Here is a 17520-nt window from a genome sequence, read left to right as displayed (position 1 = left end):
TATCAGCCATATGATCCTGGCTTGCCAAATGAAAAGTGCTCACCAACTTCTTTGTTGTTGTTGTTCTTGTTGTTCTTGTTGTTTTTGTTTGAAACAGAGTCTCGCTCTGTCACCCAGGCTGGAGTGCAGTGGCGTGATCTTGGCTCACTGCAATCTCCGCCTCCCAGGTTCAAGCAGTTCTCTTCCCTCAGCCTCCCAAGTAGCTGGGATTACAGGTGCCTGCCACCACAACTGGCTGATTTTTGTATTTTGAGTAGAGATGGGATTTCACCGTGTTGGCCAGGCTGGTCTCAAACTGCTGACCTCAGGTGATCTGTCCACCTCGGCCTCCCAAAGTGCTGGGATTACAGGCATGAGCCACTGTGCCCAGCCTCAACTTCTTAGTTAATAGTTCTTCAGCTTACTTGGTCCATTAGCCATGGAGTTGTACTTGATGGTGCAGGTGACATAATTTTACTGCAAGATTATCCCAAAGTACTTGAGGTATACTTAACTATGGCATTCCCCTCATGTATAGACAGTTATATTCATGAGACCAGTGCAACATAACCTAATATTTTTATTTTCATAATAATAATGAATATAAGTACTGAAAATTATTTATGGCGATGTTATGCTCTTCAGAAACAAAGTATTAGTATTGCCAAAGTAATAAGTATAGTTTTAACAATAATGGTATTATCAACTTTTGCTTATCAGTAAAATTTAAATATTCTAATTTTAAAGATTTTCGGGGGGTCTTTGATACTTATTAGATATTTAAGTTTTTAAATTAAGAAAATACAGATAAAAGTAGTTCTTTACTCCATCCCAGAGTGCCTTGCTAGGTGCTGCCGTGAAAATGTTACCAATCTTGGTCTTGCTGATTTTAAAGGAGAGCCCCATTTGCTCAGCTACTGTGGATTTGCAGTTTCTATGGAATCCTGAAGGATTTGTTTAATAATTGGCTCTTCAACAGGTCTGCATTTCACTAGTTTTCTGCTCCATCTCAGTTGTTTTAGTTCCTTTGCTAATTTTTTTTTTTTTTTTTTGTATTTACAAAGATGAAGAGCTACTTTTTCTACCTATTTTTCTACAGGATTTTAGAATCTTTTTTTTTTTTTTTTTTTTTTTTTGAGCTGGAGTCTTGCTCTGCCACCCAGGCTGGAGTACAATGGCGTGATCTCAGCTCACTGCAACCTCCACCTCCCGGGTTCAAGTGATTCTCCAGCCTCAGCTTCCCGAGTAGCTGGGATTACAGGCACGTACCACCATGCCCGGCTAATTTTTTGTATCTTTAGTAGAGACGGGGTTTCACCATACTGGCCAGGCTGGTCTTGAACTCCTGACCTCATGATCCACCTGCCTTGGCCTCCCAAAGTGCTGGGAATACAGGCTTGAGCCACCACGCCCGGCAGTATTTTAGAATCTTATTAAGCAATGTTATTATTAACTGAACCATTTCAACCCCTAATCATGATAAAGTTCAGCTTTTTTTTTTTTCAAAAAAGGAGTTTCTCTCTCTCTAGAATACTTTGAAAGAAAGAAAAGGAGTTTAGTAATTCTCTTGAAAGAAGTTTTTATGCAGATTGTCAACCTTCTTTCTTTCTTTGAACATTTCAGTAAACCGATAGAGGAAGCAAGAAAGTAGCTAGAATTGCAACTTTTATGATCTTTTGGCAAAAAAAAAAAAAATTATTTGTAGAATCAAAAAAATCTTTTTTTCCCTCCTAATCCCTGATGTGTGAGGTATTTCCAGAATATTGTTACACTTTAAATGACTTCAAGTTGAATTCTTGATTCTTTCAACAAAATGTGCCCAGGTAGACATGCACAGAATGTGTGCATGCAAATAGACATACCTTCTGGGCAGGAGAACCTGATGCCAAATTCACCAGAGCAGCCTGCTACTGGGGACCACCATGCTTTCATATCAAGTAAATGATGTTTTTCTTTTTTCTTCAGTCTGGTGCTGCCACTTCTGTGCAGAGAAATGGTGGAACTCTTGGACAAAGGCGACAATGTGGTGAACCATACAAGTTTATCAAATTATGCATTTCTGTATGGCGTCTTTCCTGTAGCACCAGGAGTGGCTATCTTTGCAACACAGTTCAACATGGAAGTAGAAATTGTATGTTTGTAGTACTTTCTAAGTTTGATTGTGTGTTTAGTAGAAACAAATTTTTAAATTCATTTTTAATTTTTTAAAATTCTTTTTTAAAAACGAAAAAATAGAGACGACGGGAGTCTCACTATGTTGCCCCAGGCTGATTTCAAACTCCTGCCTTCTGCCTCGGCCTCCCAAAGTGCTAGGATTACAGGCATGAGCCACCATGCCCAGCCCATTTTTAATTTCTAAACATAGAAAGCAATGTCGTTTTTTATGAGGCCCTGCACTTTGGGAGGCTGAGGTGGGCGGATCACTTGAGGTTGGGAGTTCGAGACCAGCCTGGCCAACACGGTGAAACCCTGTCTCTACTAAAAATACAAAAATTAGCTGGGTGTGGTGGTAGAGGCCTGTAATCCCAGCTACTGGGGTGGCTGAGGCACAAGATTTGTTTGAACCTAGGAGGCAGAGGTTGCAGTGAGCTAAGATTGTACTGCACTCCAGCCTGGGTGATAGAGCAAGCAGCACTATTTTTTATGAGAATTTGGTGTCGATAAGCTATCTCATTATAAGGAAATAGGCATCATGTAACATAATGTAACAACAGTCATTTAATCTGGGGTCTTTAGTCAGCCATGACTTTTTTTATTAGTTTTTTTTAGTTTTAACTATTTTATTTCTGTACTTATACAGAAACCTAAAAATTATTTACAGAAGGGTAACTTTGACATTTTGAAGAAAAAAATGCCTATTTTATTCATTGATAATTTCAAGCACCAGATGCAAAATACCACATAATCAACTGCAGCAGATAGATAAAATCGACACCAAATTATTAACAGTGTCTAAATGTATTGTACCTGGTATCTACAGCATCAGAGTAAATGATTTTTAAATATAATACGAAGGAACTAAGTTGTTTAATGGAGGTCAGTTCTGTTATTTAATCTGTAAAATACATATTTGCATGGTAATTTTCTTTTTCTGAATTCCTTTTTTTTGCTGTATAATTTGTGAAATAGGTTTATTTATATCATTGCTATGTTTTACTTCCTAGAACCTAGAGGATAACTAACCATCAACAGTGGAATTTCTAGTATTTATTATGCATGAATATAAATTAAGCATAGATTAGAAGAGGAACCAAGGTAACTTAATTGTATTTTCTATTAAAGATTCTCAGAAAGGGGAAGTATGGTGTTGGATAACATGCTGGATTTTATAATGTCTTTACTGTGTCTCATTTTTATTGTAGAATGTTTTAGTGTGCCGTGGTTATTTGAAGTTTAAAATATTGTTTAATTGAGATTGTAACTCCTCCATTTAATTTCATTTTTGCAGATAACCTCAGGGATGGTGATAAGCACGTTTGTGTCTGCTCCCATCATGTACGTTTCTGCCTGGTTACTGACCTTTCCCACTATGGACCCTAAGCCGTTGGCGTATGCCATCCAGAATGTTAGTTTTGATATAAGTATTGTCAGCCTGATCTCCTTGGTAAGCACCTTGCATGCCAAAATGAATGGAAACCACAGAGTGAGTTTTGAGAATAGATTGTTGATAGAAGGGGATTTAAAAATCTAGTTTCTTATGAAATAAAGAAAGCTAAAGCCTGCCCATAAAATATAATATCATCTTTCTGATTAACTGAATTTTGTCTTTCCTTTTGGGAGTTAGAGTTCTACAGCAGACAAGACATGAGATTTAGTCAGACCTGGATTTTATTCCTGGCCCTCTCACAAACTAGCTGTATGTCCCTGTGGAGTTACCTTACCGTCTCTAAACTTCTGTTTTCCAGCATAAAATAATGACAATAATTTCACATATTTCCACAGGATTTTTAAGGGACTAAATGAGATAATATATGTAAAAAGCATTCTGCAAATGATGAATCACTATAGAATTCCTAGCTGTTCTGGAATCATGGGGTCAGAAGGTATCTTTGAGTTCAAGTCCAACCGCCTATTTAATGTTAATGAAACTTTTGGTTACTTCTCAAACTGAATATGTCTAACTAAAATTAAATAATTAAGTATATAACAGCTAGAGTATCTTACAGATCAAATGGCCTATTGAATTCATGTTAGTAAAACTACAGATATTCTGGCTGAAAACAATGTGTACAGTTAAAAGAAAGGAGATGGGGGATGAATATGTATATTGGTAACAAATAAATGTGTGATTAATTTTAAAGAAATTCCACCTCTGTCACATATTCTTAAAATCTGCTACACCCATTCATAACAGGGCAGTTTGGGGAAAGAGACCATATACATTTCAGTTGGCAATAAGGAAAGAAGGAAATCAGTCAGGATACTTACCTGACCACTATGTAGGTAGAATGGAAGCCCAATCCTTTAAAATATGAGGAATGTGATCTGGCACCGTGGCTAACGCCTGTAATCCCAGTACTGTGGGAGGCAGAGGCAGGCAGATCACTCGAGGCCAGGAGTTCAAGACCAGCCTGGCCAACATGGAGAATCCCCATCTCTACTAAAAATATAAAATTAGGCGTGTTGGTGTGCATCTGTAATCCCAGCTACCTGGGTGGCTGAGGCACAAGAGTCACTTGAGTCTGGGAGGCGGAGGTTTCAGTGAGCCAAGATCGCACCACTGCACTTCAGTGAGACTTTGTCTCACACACACAAAAAGAATAAAAAATGAGGAATGTAAGATGATTAATCTTAAAGGTGGGTGGTATGTGTTGTTTGAAGTAAAACAGCCTGCCATTGAGATATCCCATGAGACAATATGGTGGAGATGAGAAAGGAAGAAAACTTAGAATAGTGCATTATTATAACTATCTCCCACTAAAGCTTGAATAGTTGTCTATGACCCTGTGTCCCACCCCAGACACGAAAGGTAGGCATAGTTAGAACATGGCCCTGGTCAAGGGATTAGTTCTTTCTTGTTGAGACAGAGTCTCCCTCTGTTGCCCAGGCTAGAATGCAGTGACATGATCTCGGCTTGGCTCACTGCAACTTCTGCCTCCTGGGTCCAAGCAGTTCTCCTCCCTTAGTCTCCCAAGCAGCTGGGATTACAGGCATGCACTACCATACCCAGTAGAGGTGGGGTTTCGCCATGTTGGTCAGGCTGGTCTCGAACTCCTGACCTCAAGTGATCTCCCTGTCTGAGCCTCCCAAAGTGCTGGGATTACAGGTGTGAACCACTGCACCTGGCCAAGGCATTAGTTTTTTCTTTTGTTTTGTTTTTTTGAGATGGAGTCTTGCTCTGTCACCCAGGCTACACCATGATCTTGGCTCACTGCAACCTCCGCCTCCCAGGTTCAAGCAATTCTTCTGCCTTAGCCTCCCGAATAGCTGGGATTACAGGCACCCGCCACCATACCCGGTTAATTTTTGTATTTTTAGTAGAGACGGGGTTTCACCGTGTTGGCCAGGCTGGTCTCAAACTCCTGATCTCAGGTGATCCACCTGCCTTGGCCTCCCAAAATTCTAAGATTACAGGCATGAGCCACAATGCCTGGCCGCATTAGTTCTTAAAGACCCTGTAATTTTTGGAGAGTTAATTTATTATGAGATCTCTCCATGCTTGTTGTTTTACATTGGTTATAATAATTTACCTTTTTGGAACTAGACAGATGAAATAAAATATTGGAAATTCTTTCTGAACCAGAACAAAGAAGGTTATTTAAAGAGGCTAATCTTTGTGTTATTTAATAAGTAATCGTAAAGATTAAGAAACATGAACAACTTTTGAACCTTTTGTCTTCAAGGTCTGGTCTCTGGCTATTCTTCTTTTGAGTAAGAAGTATAAACAGCTTCCTCATATGCTTACAACTAATTTACTCATTGCTCAGGTTAGTAAAACTACTGGTATTTAGAACTATGCTTTTCTAATGGATTATTCTACTGTAGAGGGGAAAATAACTTTGCTAGGTTTTTCCAGTTATGAAGTCAGAAGTATTACCAAATGCAGTCAATTACAGTTTGATTACAATTAGTAGATGCCTAACATATTTAATATTGCAAAATGTCTTAAACTATCTAAAGTTGAGGCTAATAATGGCATTTGATGATAACTGCATTTTTTAATAGAAACAATTTAATCATTAATAATTGAACTTTCACAATCTTATTTTTCTAATTAATCTTTGCATGTCTCAAATTATAATAGAAAGAACTTTAGCAATTTTAATATAAGCCATTACTAAATACAGGTATAAGATTAATATTTAGAGTGTAGTCATCTGTTTCAATTGAATGTGTATATTGTCAAAGGCTCTGGTATAAACTGGATTTTTAACATAAAGTTTGAAGTTTTAGTATAAGTCGTGTGTAATACTTGAAAATTATTCACAAAAAAATTTAAATGAATAATTATATTTCCTGTGAATGAAAGATGAATATGGCTGGCTTAATTGGAATTTTCTGTTGCGGTATTGAATTATATGGTTTTCTTAGCTATTTACAAAGTCTTTTAATAATTTTTTCCTTAGTCTATTGTCTGTGCTGGAATGATGATATGGAATTTTGTTAAAGAAAAAAATTTTGTTGGACAAATTTTGGTGTTTGTTCTGTTGTACAGCTCCCTCTATAGCACCTACCTGTGGACAGGTGAGTTGGATTATGAATGAAAATTGAGGTCTGTTCCCCACCCCACCCCATTCCTAATAACCTGAGCTTCTAGTGATCTATTTGAAGTCTGGTTGTACAGGATCAAGGCATGCCCTGAGGCAGATCTGCCCACCCACAAAGGCCATCGGCAAAGCTGAGTTCTGTTTCCTAATGTAGTCTAGTCCTGCCTGGGCTTAGGGCCTTGTCCAGTCACATGGTCCTTTTCCCCAGGGCCTGTGGCTCTAGGCTGCTGTCAGTGCTGCTCCCTTTTGGAGACAAGAGGGAAGATACTGGAGGCAGATGGAGAAAGGAGGTAATGGGCAAGATGTGTGAGGTGTGTTCCAGAGCTCACTATCGAGTCCTGCTGAACAGGGAAATTCTGGCTCTGCCTCACGCAAATTACTTAACTTTTGAAGCCTCAGTTTCCTCATCTGTAAAACTAGGTTACAGCACCTTACAGAGTTATTTTGAGGACAAAAATGAGATGTGAGTATTTATGTCTGGTACATGGTAGGCACTAAACAAATGGAACTATGGTAGTTATTAAATAGAAGGATTAGAGGTAATAAAAGAACAAGAAAACTAGGGGAATAAAAGGGTATGGAAATAGAAAAGGACCCAGTGAGAAAGACTGTTTCTCATTTCATCTGGCTCCAAAAAGGATATTCAAAATGTTGTACCACATTGCTATTTTGAAGTATAATATTTATATGGATGCATACATTCTGGTATGTTTGTGAAAAATTTTGTGTGACTCTTTTGTATTCATCCTACAAATTTGAACCTGTAAAATGGCACATAAAAGGAAATAGTAGAATGGTAGGAGGCAGGTGTCAGGAAGTGACTGCGAAGGATGGACCTTTGATTTCATGCCTTCAGGATCAAAAGCAGGTCCCATCTCAGTCAACAGCCTTTTGAAGTGAAGCAACAATGTGGTGAGGAATCACGAAATGAAAAATTCAGCACAAACAGAAGATGGTTTGTGCTTCTTAAAGGCAAGTACATCTTGCATAGCATGGGTTTTTATGCAATGTCAAATTAAAAGAGCCTAAGAGTTTATATTTCAAAATATCGACGGACCAACTTGATCTCTAATAACTAGGTTTATTCAGGTTAACTTTATAATCAGAATAAGAGAGCAGCAACTAGATCAATCAATTAAAATGTCCTAAGTATCTCTGAAACCCTCTTCAAGCATGCATGCCAAAGTCTATTCAAAGAAGTTGTTCTGAATTCCCAAAACCCAATAAAGGTGCCCTTTAGCCATCAGATTATTATGCTATGACAGAATTTTAGACCTGAAAACGTCATTTTAAGTCATCCCATTCAATCATTTTTAGTTTTACTCATTTTCATACCATCCTCACAATTTTTGCCATATCTGCATACTACTTGTTCTTTTTTCCTTAAAATTGATTTACTTTTTAAAAAAACTTTAATCAGTTGAGCCTTATATCAATAAAATCCCAGGTTTCATTTGTTATTTATTTTTTTCAAATACACTTTAAAATAAACGCTTAACCAGTCAAAACATTTTCACCTTTGTGACACCTATAATCTCTACACCTTAGGAAACACTGGTCTAATTTAAATCCTTCATTTTGCAAACTGAGAAATAGGCCCAAAAAATTAGACTGATTTAGGCAGGAGCTGTCACAGCTTCTTCAGTGAGAGATCCAGGGCTAGCTGGATTCCGCCTGTTTGTATATAGTTCTTTTCACAAGGCAGGAGTGATGCACATTAGAATTTTAAAGACTGCTTTTGCTACTGTAACACAGATGGTACCCTTTTGTGATTGGTTACTTGTTTCCCTGGCACTGCAACTATACAGTGTACAAATGGATTGAGGGAGGAACAGTGGTAAAGAAAACCAATTCTCAAGGACCTCGATGTCAATTTATATTAAATCTAGCACAGTGTTATTTTATCTGTACAATCTTAAATTTAGGTATGTATTCTTTACATACAGCTAATATGCAATTCTAAAACCAAAGCAAATTCACAGATTCTATTCAAGCAAAACTACAAACCCAGTAATTCTAATTAGCAACATTAATTAACACGACAAAGGATCTTGTTTTGCTAATGTAAATCATAGCTTGAAACATAAAATGGAGCTCACTGCTATGGCTTTTTTGCCTTGCCTTTACTTCCATGTGTGGGGTTTTAACCTTGTTATCTCACTGATATTCTTTCTTCAAACTACCACTTCATTTGGACTGTGTGTTGTAATATCATTTGGCCTTCACTTGACTCAAACTTAATATAAAATCCATTGTAAGCTCTGGCCAGGCACAGTGGCTCATGCCTGTAATCCCAACACTTTGGGAGATCCAGGCAGGAGGATTGCTTGAGGTCAGGAGTTCGAGACTAGCCTGGGCAACATAGTAAGACCCTCTCTCTATAAAAAATGTGAAAATTAGCTGGGCATGCTGGTACATGCCTGTAGTCCCAGCTGCTCAGGAGGCTGAGGCAGGAGGATCCCTTGAGCCCAGAATTTTGAGCTATGATTGTGCCACTGCACCCCAACCTGGGCAACAGAGTGAGACCCCCATCTCTAAAATAAAATTAAAATAAACCCAATGTAAATTCTGAAATCATGAGACTGCGCGTTGGTTACAAGGTGGATACACAGCTGACTACCATTGAAAAAAAAAAAAGACTTAAAATTTATCATAGAAATTCCCAGATCCTGAAGAATATGTCTTAGGCACCCTAGGGGTCCACAAATCTGAGTTTGAGAAACTGATTAAAGAAACAAATAATTTAGCTTGTGTCAAAAGGCTAGGTTTCTAGTCCCACTCTGCCCTCTGCTGGCTGTATGACTTGGGCAAACCCTCATTTCCACATCTATAAAATGAAGGTGCTAATTTAAAATAGAGGTCCCTTTCAACTTTAAAGTTCTAAGATCCTATAACTATGTAGAATTTATTAGATAAAATGTTACTTGTATACATAATTACATATAAGTTGTAAGGAAAGTTCAAGAACTTCAAAACACTTGTGTTTGTATTAAATTCAGAGTGTGTTTGTATTAAGCACTATCATTACACTTAGGACGTTTTCTAAAAACATAACCTGGGTAAGAGTTGCCCATACTTCTTAGCACCAGAAGAGGGGGTGTTTTTATTTTTAGAATTGTTCTGTATTCAGTTAGAAAATGTTTTTCAGCTGGACCCAGTGGCTCATACCTATAATTCCAGAACTTTGGGAGGCCAAGGCAGGTGGATCACTTGAGGCCAGGAGTTCAACACCAGCATGGGCAACATGGTGAAGCCCATCTCTACTAAAAATACAAAATTAGCCTGACGTGGTGGTGCACATCTGTAATCCTAACTACTCGTTTGGCTAAGGCATGAAAATTGCTTGAACCCAGGAGGCAGAGGTTGCTGTGAACCAAGATCATGCCACTGAACTCCAGCCTGGGCAGCAGAGTAAGACTCTGTCTAAAGAAAAAAAAAATGTTTTTCAATTATACTTAAATTCCAAACACATGAGTCAAAACAATAAAATGATTGGGGCTTTTGGAAAGAAATACTTCTCCACACACAAAGACTCATGCCTGTAATCCCAGGACTTTGGGAGGCAGAGGTGGGAGGATCCACTGAGCTCAGGAGTTCAAGACCAGCTAGGGCAACATACTGTGACTCTGTCTCTACAAAAAAAAAAAATATTTAGCCAGGCATGGTGGCAGGTGGCTGTGGTCCCAGCTACTCAGGAGGCTGAGGTGGAAGGATCACTTGAACCCTAGAGGTCAAGGCTGCAGGGAGTTGTGATCAGACCTCTGCACTCCAGCCTGGGCAACAGAGTGATACCCTGTCCAAAAGAACAAACAAACAAACAAAACCAGAGAGAAAATAAAACAAATCCTCACAGATGAAAAGAATTGAGTAAAGAAACAATATATGAGGGAAATAATGAATGATTTTGAATTAAAACTTGCTTCAAAATATTGGGAATAGCACTTATTTAGAAGGAATAAATTCTAAAAAATCACAGACTACTATGAAATAAGCTTGGTTTAAAAAAGTAAAAAGGAAATAAAGTTTCGTGCAGTCTGATCAATGTTGAGTAACTGTCTGTCTTTCAATCTTCTTATTCTTAGGCCTTCTAGCAATTTCTTTGTTTCTTTTGAAAAAGCGAGAGAGGGTACAAATTCCTGTTGGAATCATCATAATATCTGGCTGGGGGTAAGTTGGTAGTTCTCTGTTTGCTTACACCTTTCCATATACACAGTTACTATTCATCTTTCTTTTTCTCTCCCAATAACCCTTGTGATTGCAGAATTCCTGCTCTCCTTGTTGGTGTTCTTTTGATAACTGGAAAACACAATGGAGAAAGCATTGACTCAGCCTTCTTTTATGGAAAAGAACAGGTGGGAAGAGTTTATTGGCAGTTCTGTTCTTGTGAATGTCTCCTTTTAGCTTGTTAATGTGCCTTGCTAGACTTACATTAAAATTAACTTTGAAAATCTATTTCAATTTATTGCATATCAGATTGGCGATTCTATATCACTTTGTCTCACCTAGAACATTACCATTTTACATGTCTAAGTCCATTTTTAGCTGAAGATTTCTAACTGCTTAAAACTCATTGAATGTTCTCAATCACACTTAGGAATTGTGTTTCCTCTGCTGGAGAAAAGAGTGATTAATTTAAAACCATTTAATAAGTTAGCAGCAATAATAAAGGTCAAATTCTTGACTCTTAATCCTATATAAATATAAATTTCAGGACAAAACATATCTAGGAAAAGTATGCTTGAAAAGCCATAGAGTAGGTGGCTTGTGGGACCTGCAGAATTCTTTAGGGGTAGAGTCCAAAGGTGTGTGTTTTTAAAAAACCTCTCCACATAATTTTGATTTCTTACTCTTTTTTTCTGTTTTGCAATTTTGGATTTTATTGCATTTTTGTGAGAATGAACAAGATTATGCATATAAAAGATTTAGACTAGTCTTGGCATCTGATTAGTGCTCAATAAATATTAGCTATAATTCTTTTTAATATAATTACCATAAAAATATCATAGTGACTGAAGTATGCATGAACTATACGTGAAAGTGAGCAGAAACTTAGAAGTAAAGAAAACATCTGAGAGAAATCATTTAGATACCTTGTAAAGGAAACCAGTGGCTGTGTTGGTAACCAATTGCTATATAATGAAAGAAGCATCTAAAAACCTTGTGTGATTACAAGCAAACCCTAATTTCTCTCCAACTAACTTATATTCCTTACATATACTTACCTTTTTAAAAGAGCCACTGTTCTAGAGTATTTAAAACTGTGGAGATACATTGTCCATCAAAAATGTGCCCTAAGATGGCCGGGCGCGGTGGCTCATGCCTGTAATTCCAGCACTTTGGGAGGCCGAGGCGGGTGGATCATGAGGTCAGGAGATTGAGACCACCCTGGCTAACATGGTGAGACCCCATCTCTACTAAAAATACAAAAAATTAGCCTGGCGTGGTGGCGGGTGCCTGTAGTCCCAGCTACTCGGGAGGCTGAGGCAGGAGAATGGCCTGAACCTGGGAGGAAGAGGTTGCAGTGAGCTGAGATCACGTCACTGCACTCTAGCCTGGGCAACGGAGCAAGACTCCATCTCAAAAAACAAAACAAAACAAAACAAAAACATGTGCCCTAAGATTATCAAGATGAAGTTGTGAAAAGTGGCCTGGTACCTTTTTTTCATGTCGGCAGATGATCACCACAGCGGTCACCCTGTTCTGCAGCATCCTGATAGCTGGCATATCACTCATGTGCATGAACCGGACTACCCAAGCAGGAAGCTATGAAGGTTTTGATCAGTCTCAGAGCCACAAAGCGGTGGAGCCTGGAAATACTGCTTTTGAGGAGACTCCAGCACGAATAAATGAACCAGAACTTTTTACAAGCTCTATTCCAGAAACAAGTATGATCTTTTTAATTTTATTTTTATTTATTTGAGACAGAGTCTTGCTCTATCATCCAGGCTGGAGTGCAGCGGCATGATCTCAGCTCACTGCAACCACTGCCTCCTGTGTTTAAGCCATTCTGCCACTTGAGCCTCCAGAGTAGCTAGGACTATAGGTGCCTGCCACCATGCCCGGCTAATTTTTGTATTTTTAGTAGAAATGGGGTTTTGCCATGTGGCCCAGGCTGGTCTTGAACTCCTGAGCTCAGGTGATTCACCTGCCTCTGCCTCCCACAGTGCTGGGATTACAGGCGTGAGCCAGCCTGATCTTTAAACATAAAGAAACTGCTACATGCCTTTGTAGCATGTATTCTGAATGTTTTGTTTTAGGGAAACTTCCTTGAACTATTTTGAATATCATGAGTACTTGTCAAATGAAGAATTTGAATCACAGCAAACTTACTTGTAAAATTATTCATTAGATTTTTGTTTATAAGTCCTATTGTGAGTATACACTTTTGTTAAATTCTAAAACTTCCTTGGACCTGAGAATATAGAAAAAAGTAACAACTGAAGGAAAGCCCTAACTAGGAAACTAAGCACATACATAAGTTAATTTAACAATATTGTATCAGGCAAGCACCATCAATAAAATGAACTAAAGGAGGCCTGTTTGAATCCAGATTAATGATGTAAGTCAGGTTTGGACAAACTATAGTCCATAGGCCAAATCTGGCCCACCACCTGTTTTTGTATGGTCCACCAGCTAAAAATGTTTTGTTTGTTTGTTTGTTTATTTATTTATTGCCACAGAGTCTCGCTCTGTTACCCAGGGTGGAGTGCAGTGGTGCAATCTTGGCGCACTGTAACCTCTACCTCCCGGGTTCAAGCAATTCGCGTGTCTCAGCCTCCCCAGTAGCTGGGACTACAGTCGCACGCCACCACGCCTGGCTAATTTTTGTATTTTTAGTAGAGACAGGGTTTCACCATATTGGTCAGGCTGGTCTCAAACTCCTGACCTCAGGTGATCCACCCGCCTAGGCCTCCCGGTGTGCTGGGATTATAGGTGTGACCCACTGCACCCAGCCTAAAATGTTTTTTACATTTTTAAAGGGTTGAAGAAAAATTAAATATTTTGTGACTCTTAAAAACTACATGAAATTTAAATTTCATGTCCATAATTTTATTGAAACATAGCCATGCTCATTCATTTATATGTCATCTATGGCTACTTTCATGCTATAATGGCAGAGTTGAGTCTTTGGGGCCTATACTAGGGCAGTAGGTATTAGATAAACAGGTGAGGCCAAACTCAGGCAAAGTTGTATTGACAGGGTTTGGTAACTGATTAGAAGCTGAGTGAGGGCTAAGAGAGAAACAGAATAACTTCCAGAAATCTGATTTAAGTGAATGTGTAATTGTGGGTATTACCTAAGAAGGAGAATTCAGAGAGAACAGAATTTGTAGGGGAAGATAATGAGTTCGATTTGACCCTTCTAAGTTTGAGATGCATGAGACACCAAGGATTCATTCTAGTTTCTCAGTGTACTTCTTAAAATGGGATGCTTACATCTGAATATAGCATTCCAGTTACCATGGTCCTAGGACACAGTAAGCATTCAATATTTGATGAATGCTTGTTGACTGAGTGAAAAATAAAGAGAAAAGAAACGTTTAATTCTGCCTAACATTACATTAGCTTACTCTGATGATTTCATCTTGAATTTATGAGCAACTAAAAACCTGCCTCCCACCCCAGTACCTTACTGAACAGTTTCTCTCCAATCCTGAATTTTTGCATCTGGCTTTTAAAAGTCTAGGGCAAGGCTGGGTATGGTTGCTCACACCTGTAACCCCAGCACTTTGGAAGGATTGCTTCAGCCCAGGAGTTCAAGACCAGCCTGGCAACATAGTGAGACCCTGACTCTACAAAAAAAAAAAAAAAATTAGCTGGACGTGGTAGTGCACACCTGTAGTCCTAGCTACTCAGGAGGCTGAGGCAGGAGGATTTTTTGAGCCCAGGCAGTTGAAGCTGCAGTGAGCCATGGTCACACTGCAGCAATCCAGCCTGGGCAACAGATATGATCCTGTCTTTAAAAAAAAAGGTCTAGGCTGGGCGCAGTGGCCCACACCTGTAATCCCAGCACTTTGGGAGGCCAAAGCGGGTGGATCACAAGGCCAGGAGTTCGAGACCACCCTGGCTAACATGGTGAAACACCATCTCTAGTAAAAATACAAAAATTAGCCGGGTGTGGTGGTGGGTGCCTATAATCCCAGCTACTCTGGAGGCTGAGGCAGAAGAATCGCTTGAACCAGGGAGGCGGAGGTTGTAGTGAGCCGAGATCGTGCCACTGCGCTCCAACCCCAGGTGACAGAGCAAGACTCCGTCTCAAAAAAAGTCTAAGACAGGACTTCAGTATTTGCCTAAGCCTGTCAGGACTGAGATTTCTTTGTGCCTTGATTTGTAATCACATATGTCAACTTATTTATTATATGTTGCTTTGCTTCTCTTCTCTTCTCTTCTCTTGAAACAAAGTCTTTCTCTGTCTCCCAGGCTGGAGCGCAGTGGCGCAGTCTTGGCACACTGCAACCGCCACCTCCTGAGTTCAAGTAATCCTTCCTTTTCAGCTTCCCAAGTAGCCGGGACTACAGGTGTGTGCCACCACGCCTGGCTAATTTTTGTATTTTTAGTAGAGGTGGGTTTTCACCATGTTGGCCAGGCTGGTCTCAAACTTCTGACCTCAAGTGATCTGCCCGCCTCAGCCTCTCAAAGTGCTGGGAAAACAAGCATGAGCCACCACGCCTGGCCCAGTTTTCTTTTTTAAAAGAAATAAAACTTACCAATAAAGTCAGAATGTTTGTTAGAATCTTTCATTCCTGTTAACTCCAGAAGCAACCACTATTATGAATTTGGATTGTATCCTTCCAGAGCAGAATTTTACTATACTTTTATAATATGTGTAGTCTTCCGTCAACAATATATAGTATTTTTATATGCTTTTACATTTTTATATAAATCTTATACTGTAGATGTCTTATTGCACTCAATATTTTTCAATTCATTTTGTATATGTAATCAATTGTATGCATATACCAAATTTTATTTATTAATTTCCTTACTAATGGATTACGTTGCTTTAAAATATTTTGCTATTAGAAACAATACTGTAATGAACAGCTTTATTCACATCTCCTTGAGTATACATCAAGATACATCAAGATTATACCTAGGATGTTGCTGAGCGCAGTGGTTCATGCCTGTAATTCTAGCACTTTGGAAGGCCGAGGCAGGTGAATTGCCTAAGCTCAGGAGTTGGAGACCAGCCTGGGCAACATGGCAAAACCCATCGCTACAAAAAAATACAAAAATTAGCTAGGCATGGTAGCACATGCCTGTAGTCCCAGCTACTCAGGAGGCTGAGGCGGGAGGACCACCTGAGCCTGGAAAGCAGAGATTGCAGTAAGCCAAGAGCACACCACTGTACTCCAGGCTGGGAAACAGGGAAAGACACTGTCTCAAAAAAAAAAAAAAGCCTAGAATGGTAATTTCTGAGTCAGGAAATAGGTAAGTTCCCATGGCTTTAATGTGAACCCTTTGTACTGTGTTCCTAATGTTACATCTCTAACCTGACCCCTTTATATAGATCCAGTCCCAGATTTCTGTAGTTCCTTCCCTTCCTTCCCTTCCTTCTCCTACCTCCCTTCATTCCTTCCTTCCCCTCCCTCCCCTCCCTCCCTCCCTCCCTCCCTCCCTCCCTCCCTCCCTCCCTCCCTCCCTCCCTTCCTTCCTTCCTTCCTTCCTTCCTTCCTTCCTTCCTTCCTTCCTTCCTTCCTTCCTTCCTTCCTTCCTTCCAGCCTCCTTCCTTCCCCAGGCTGGAGAGCACTGGTGCAGTCATTGCTCCCTGTATCCTTGAACTTCTGGACTCAAGCAATCCTCCCACTTCATCCTCCCAAGAAGCTGGACTATAGGCATATGCCAGCATGCCCAGCTATTTTTTAAAAAGTTTTTTGTAAAGACAGAGTCTTGCTCTATTACCCAGGCTGGTCTTAGATTTCTAGCCTCAGCTGGACATGGCAGCTCACGCCTGTAATCCCAGCACTTTGGGAGGCCGAGGTGGGCAGATCTCTTGAGGTCGAGAATTCTAGACCAACCTGGACAGCATGGTAAAACCCCATCTTTACTAAAAATTTAAAACTTAGCTGGGTGTGGTGGCAGGTGCCTGTAATCCCAGCTACTGAGGAGGCTGGGGTGGGAGAATCACTTGAACCCGGGAGACGGAGGTTGCAGTGAGCTGAGATTGCACCACTGCACTCCAGCCTGGGCAACAGAGCGAGACTCCACCTCAAAAAAAAAAAAAAAAAGATTCCTAGCCTCAAGTGATCCTCCCACCTCAGCCTCCTGAAGCACCAGGTGTAAGCTATCATGCCTGGCCACATTCAATACTTCGATGATATTAAGTTTTTTATGTTTTGTATATGAGTGAGAACATTTGAATACTTTTGGATAGATACCATGTGAAAACTATTGAGGCTACATGGGAAGTGTGTGTGAGTGGATTTTGTTTTGTTTTCTTTGGCATCTCTTGAAATTGTCCGTTTCTGTTGTGGTTGGGCTCTACTCTCACGGACTATTTGATTGATACAGGTTGCTGCTCCTGCTCCATGGGAAATGGTGAATTACACTGCCCATCAATAGAGCCAATAGCAAACACAAGCACCAGCGAGCCTGTGATTCCTTCGTTTGAGAAAAGTAAGTGCCTCTGGACTGAGGATGGGATTAAGGGACAGAAGATTCCTTATTCTTATCCCCCAAAAGAACTCTACATAGGATATCTACAGAAGCTACAAACATCAAGAATATAGATTCTCAATTAAGAGCAAAGAAGTGCTAATAGGGAATAATTGTGCATAGACAGAATATTCACTTTAAAAAATAAAGTTCTCGCAAAGTAATAATAAGTAGTATC

General features: G+C 39.6%; 1 protein-coding gene across 4 annotated transcripts in view; it reads left to right on the top strand.

Annotated features, from left to right (window-relative positions):
* Positions 1–17520, top strand: part of GPR155 (G protein-coupled receptor 155) — a 52138-nt gene that overhangs the window by 14251 nt on the left and 20367 nt on the right. For all 4 annotated transcript variants that reach the window (XM_005573521.3, XM_005573519.3, XM_074009476.1 and 1 more), the window contains 8 exons: positions 1945–2110; positions 3428–3583; positions 5823–5906; positions 6546–6663; positions 10769–10853; positions 10948–11038; positions 12361–12571; positions 17199–17303. In XM_005573521.3, coding sequence (XP_005573578.1) covers positions 1945–2110; positions 3428–3583; positions 5823–5906; positions 6546–6663; positions 10769–10853; positions 10948–11038; positions 12361–12571; positions 17199–17303 — 1016 coding nt within the window. The remainder of the gene's footprint in view (positions 1–1944; positions 2111–3427; positions 3584–5822; positions 5907–6545; positions 6664–10768; positions 10854–10947; positions 11039–12360; positions 12572–17198; positions 17304–17520) is intronic.

Source organism: Macaca fascicularis, chromosome 12 (assembly GCF_037993035.2).
Source record: "Macaca fascicularis isolate 582-1 chromosome 12, T2T-MFA8v1.1".
Lineage (NCBI taxonomy): Eukaryota > Metazoa > Chordata > Mammalia > Primates > Cercopithecidae > Macaca > Macaca fascicularis.
This window is presented reverse-complemented; position numbering and strand designations above follow the sequence as displayed.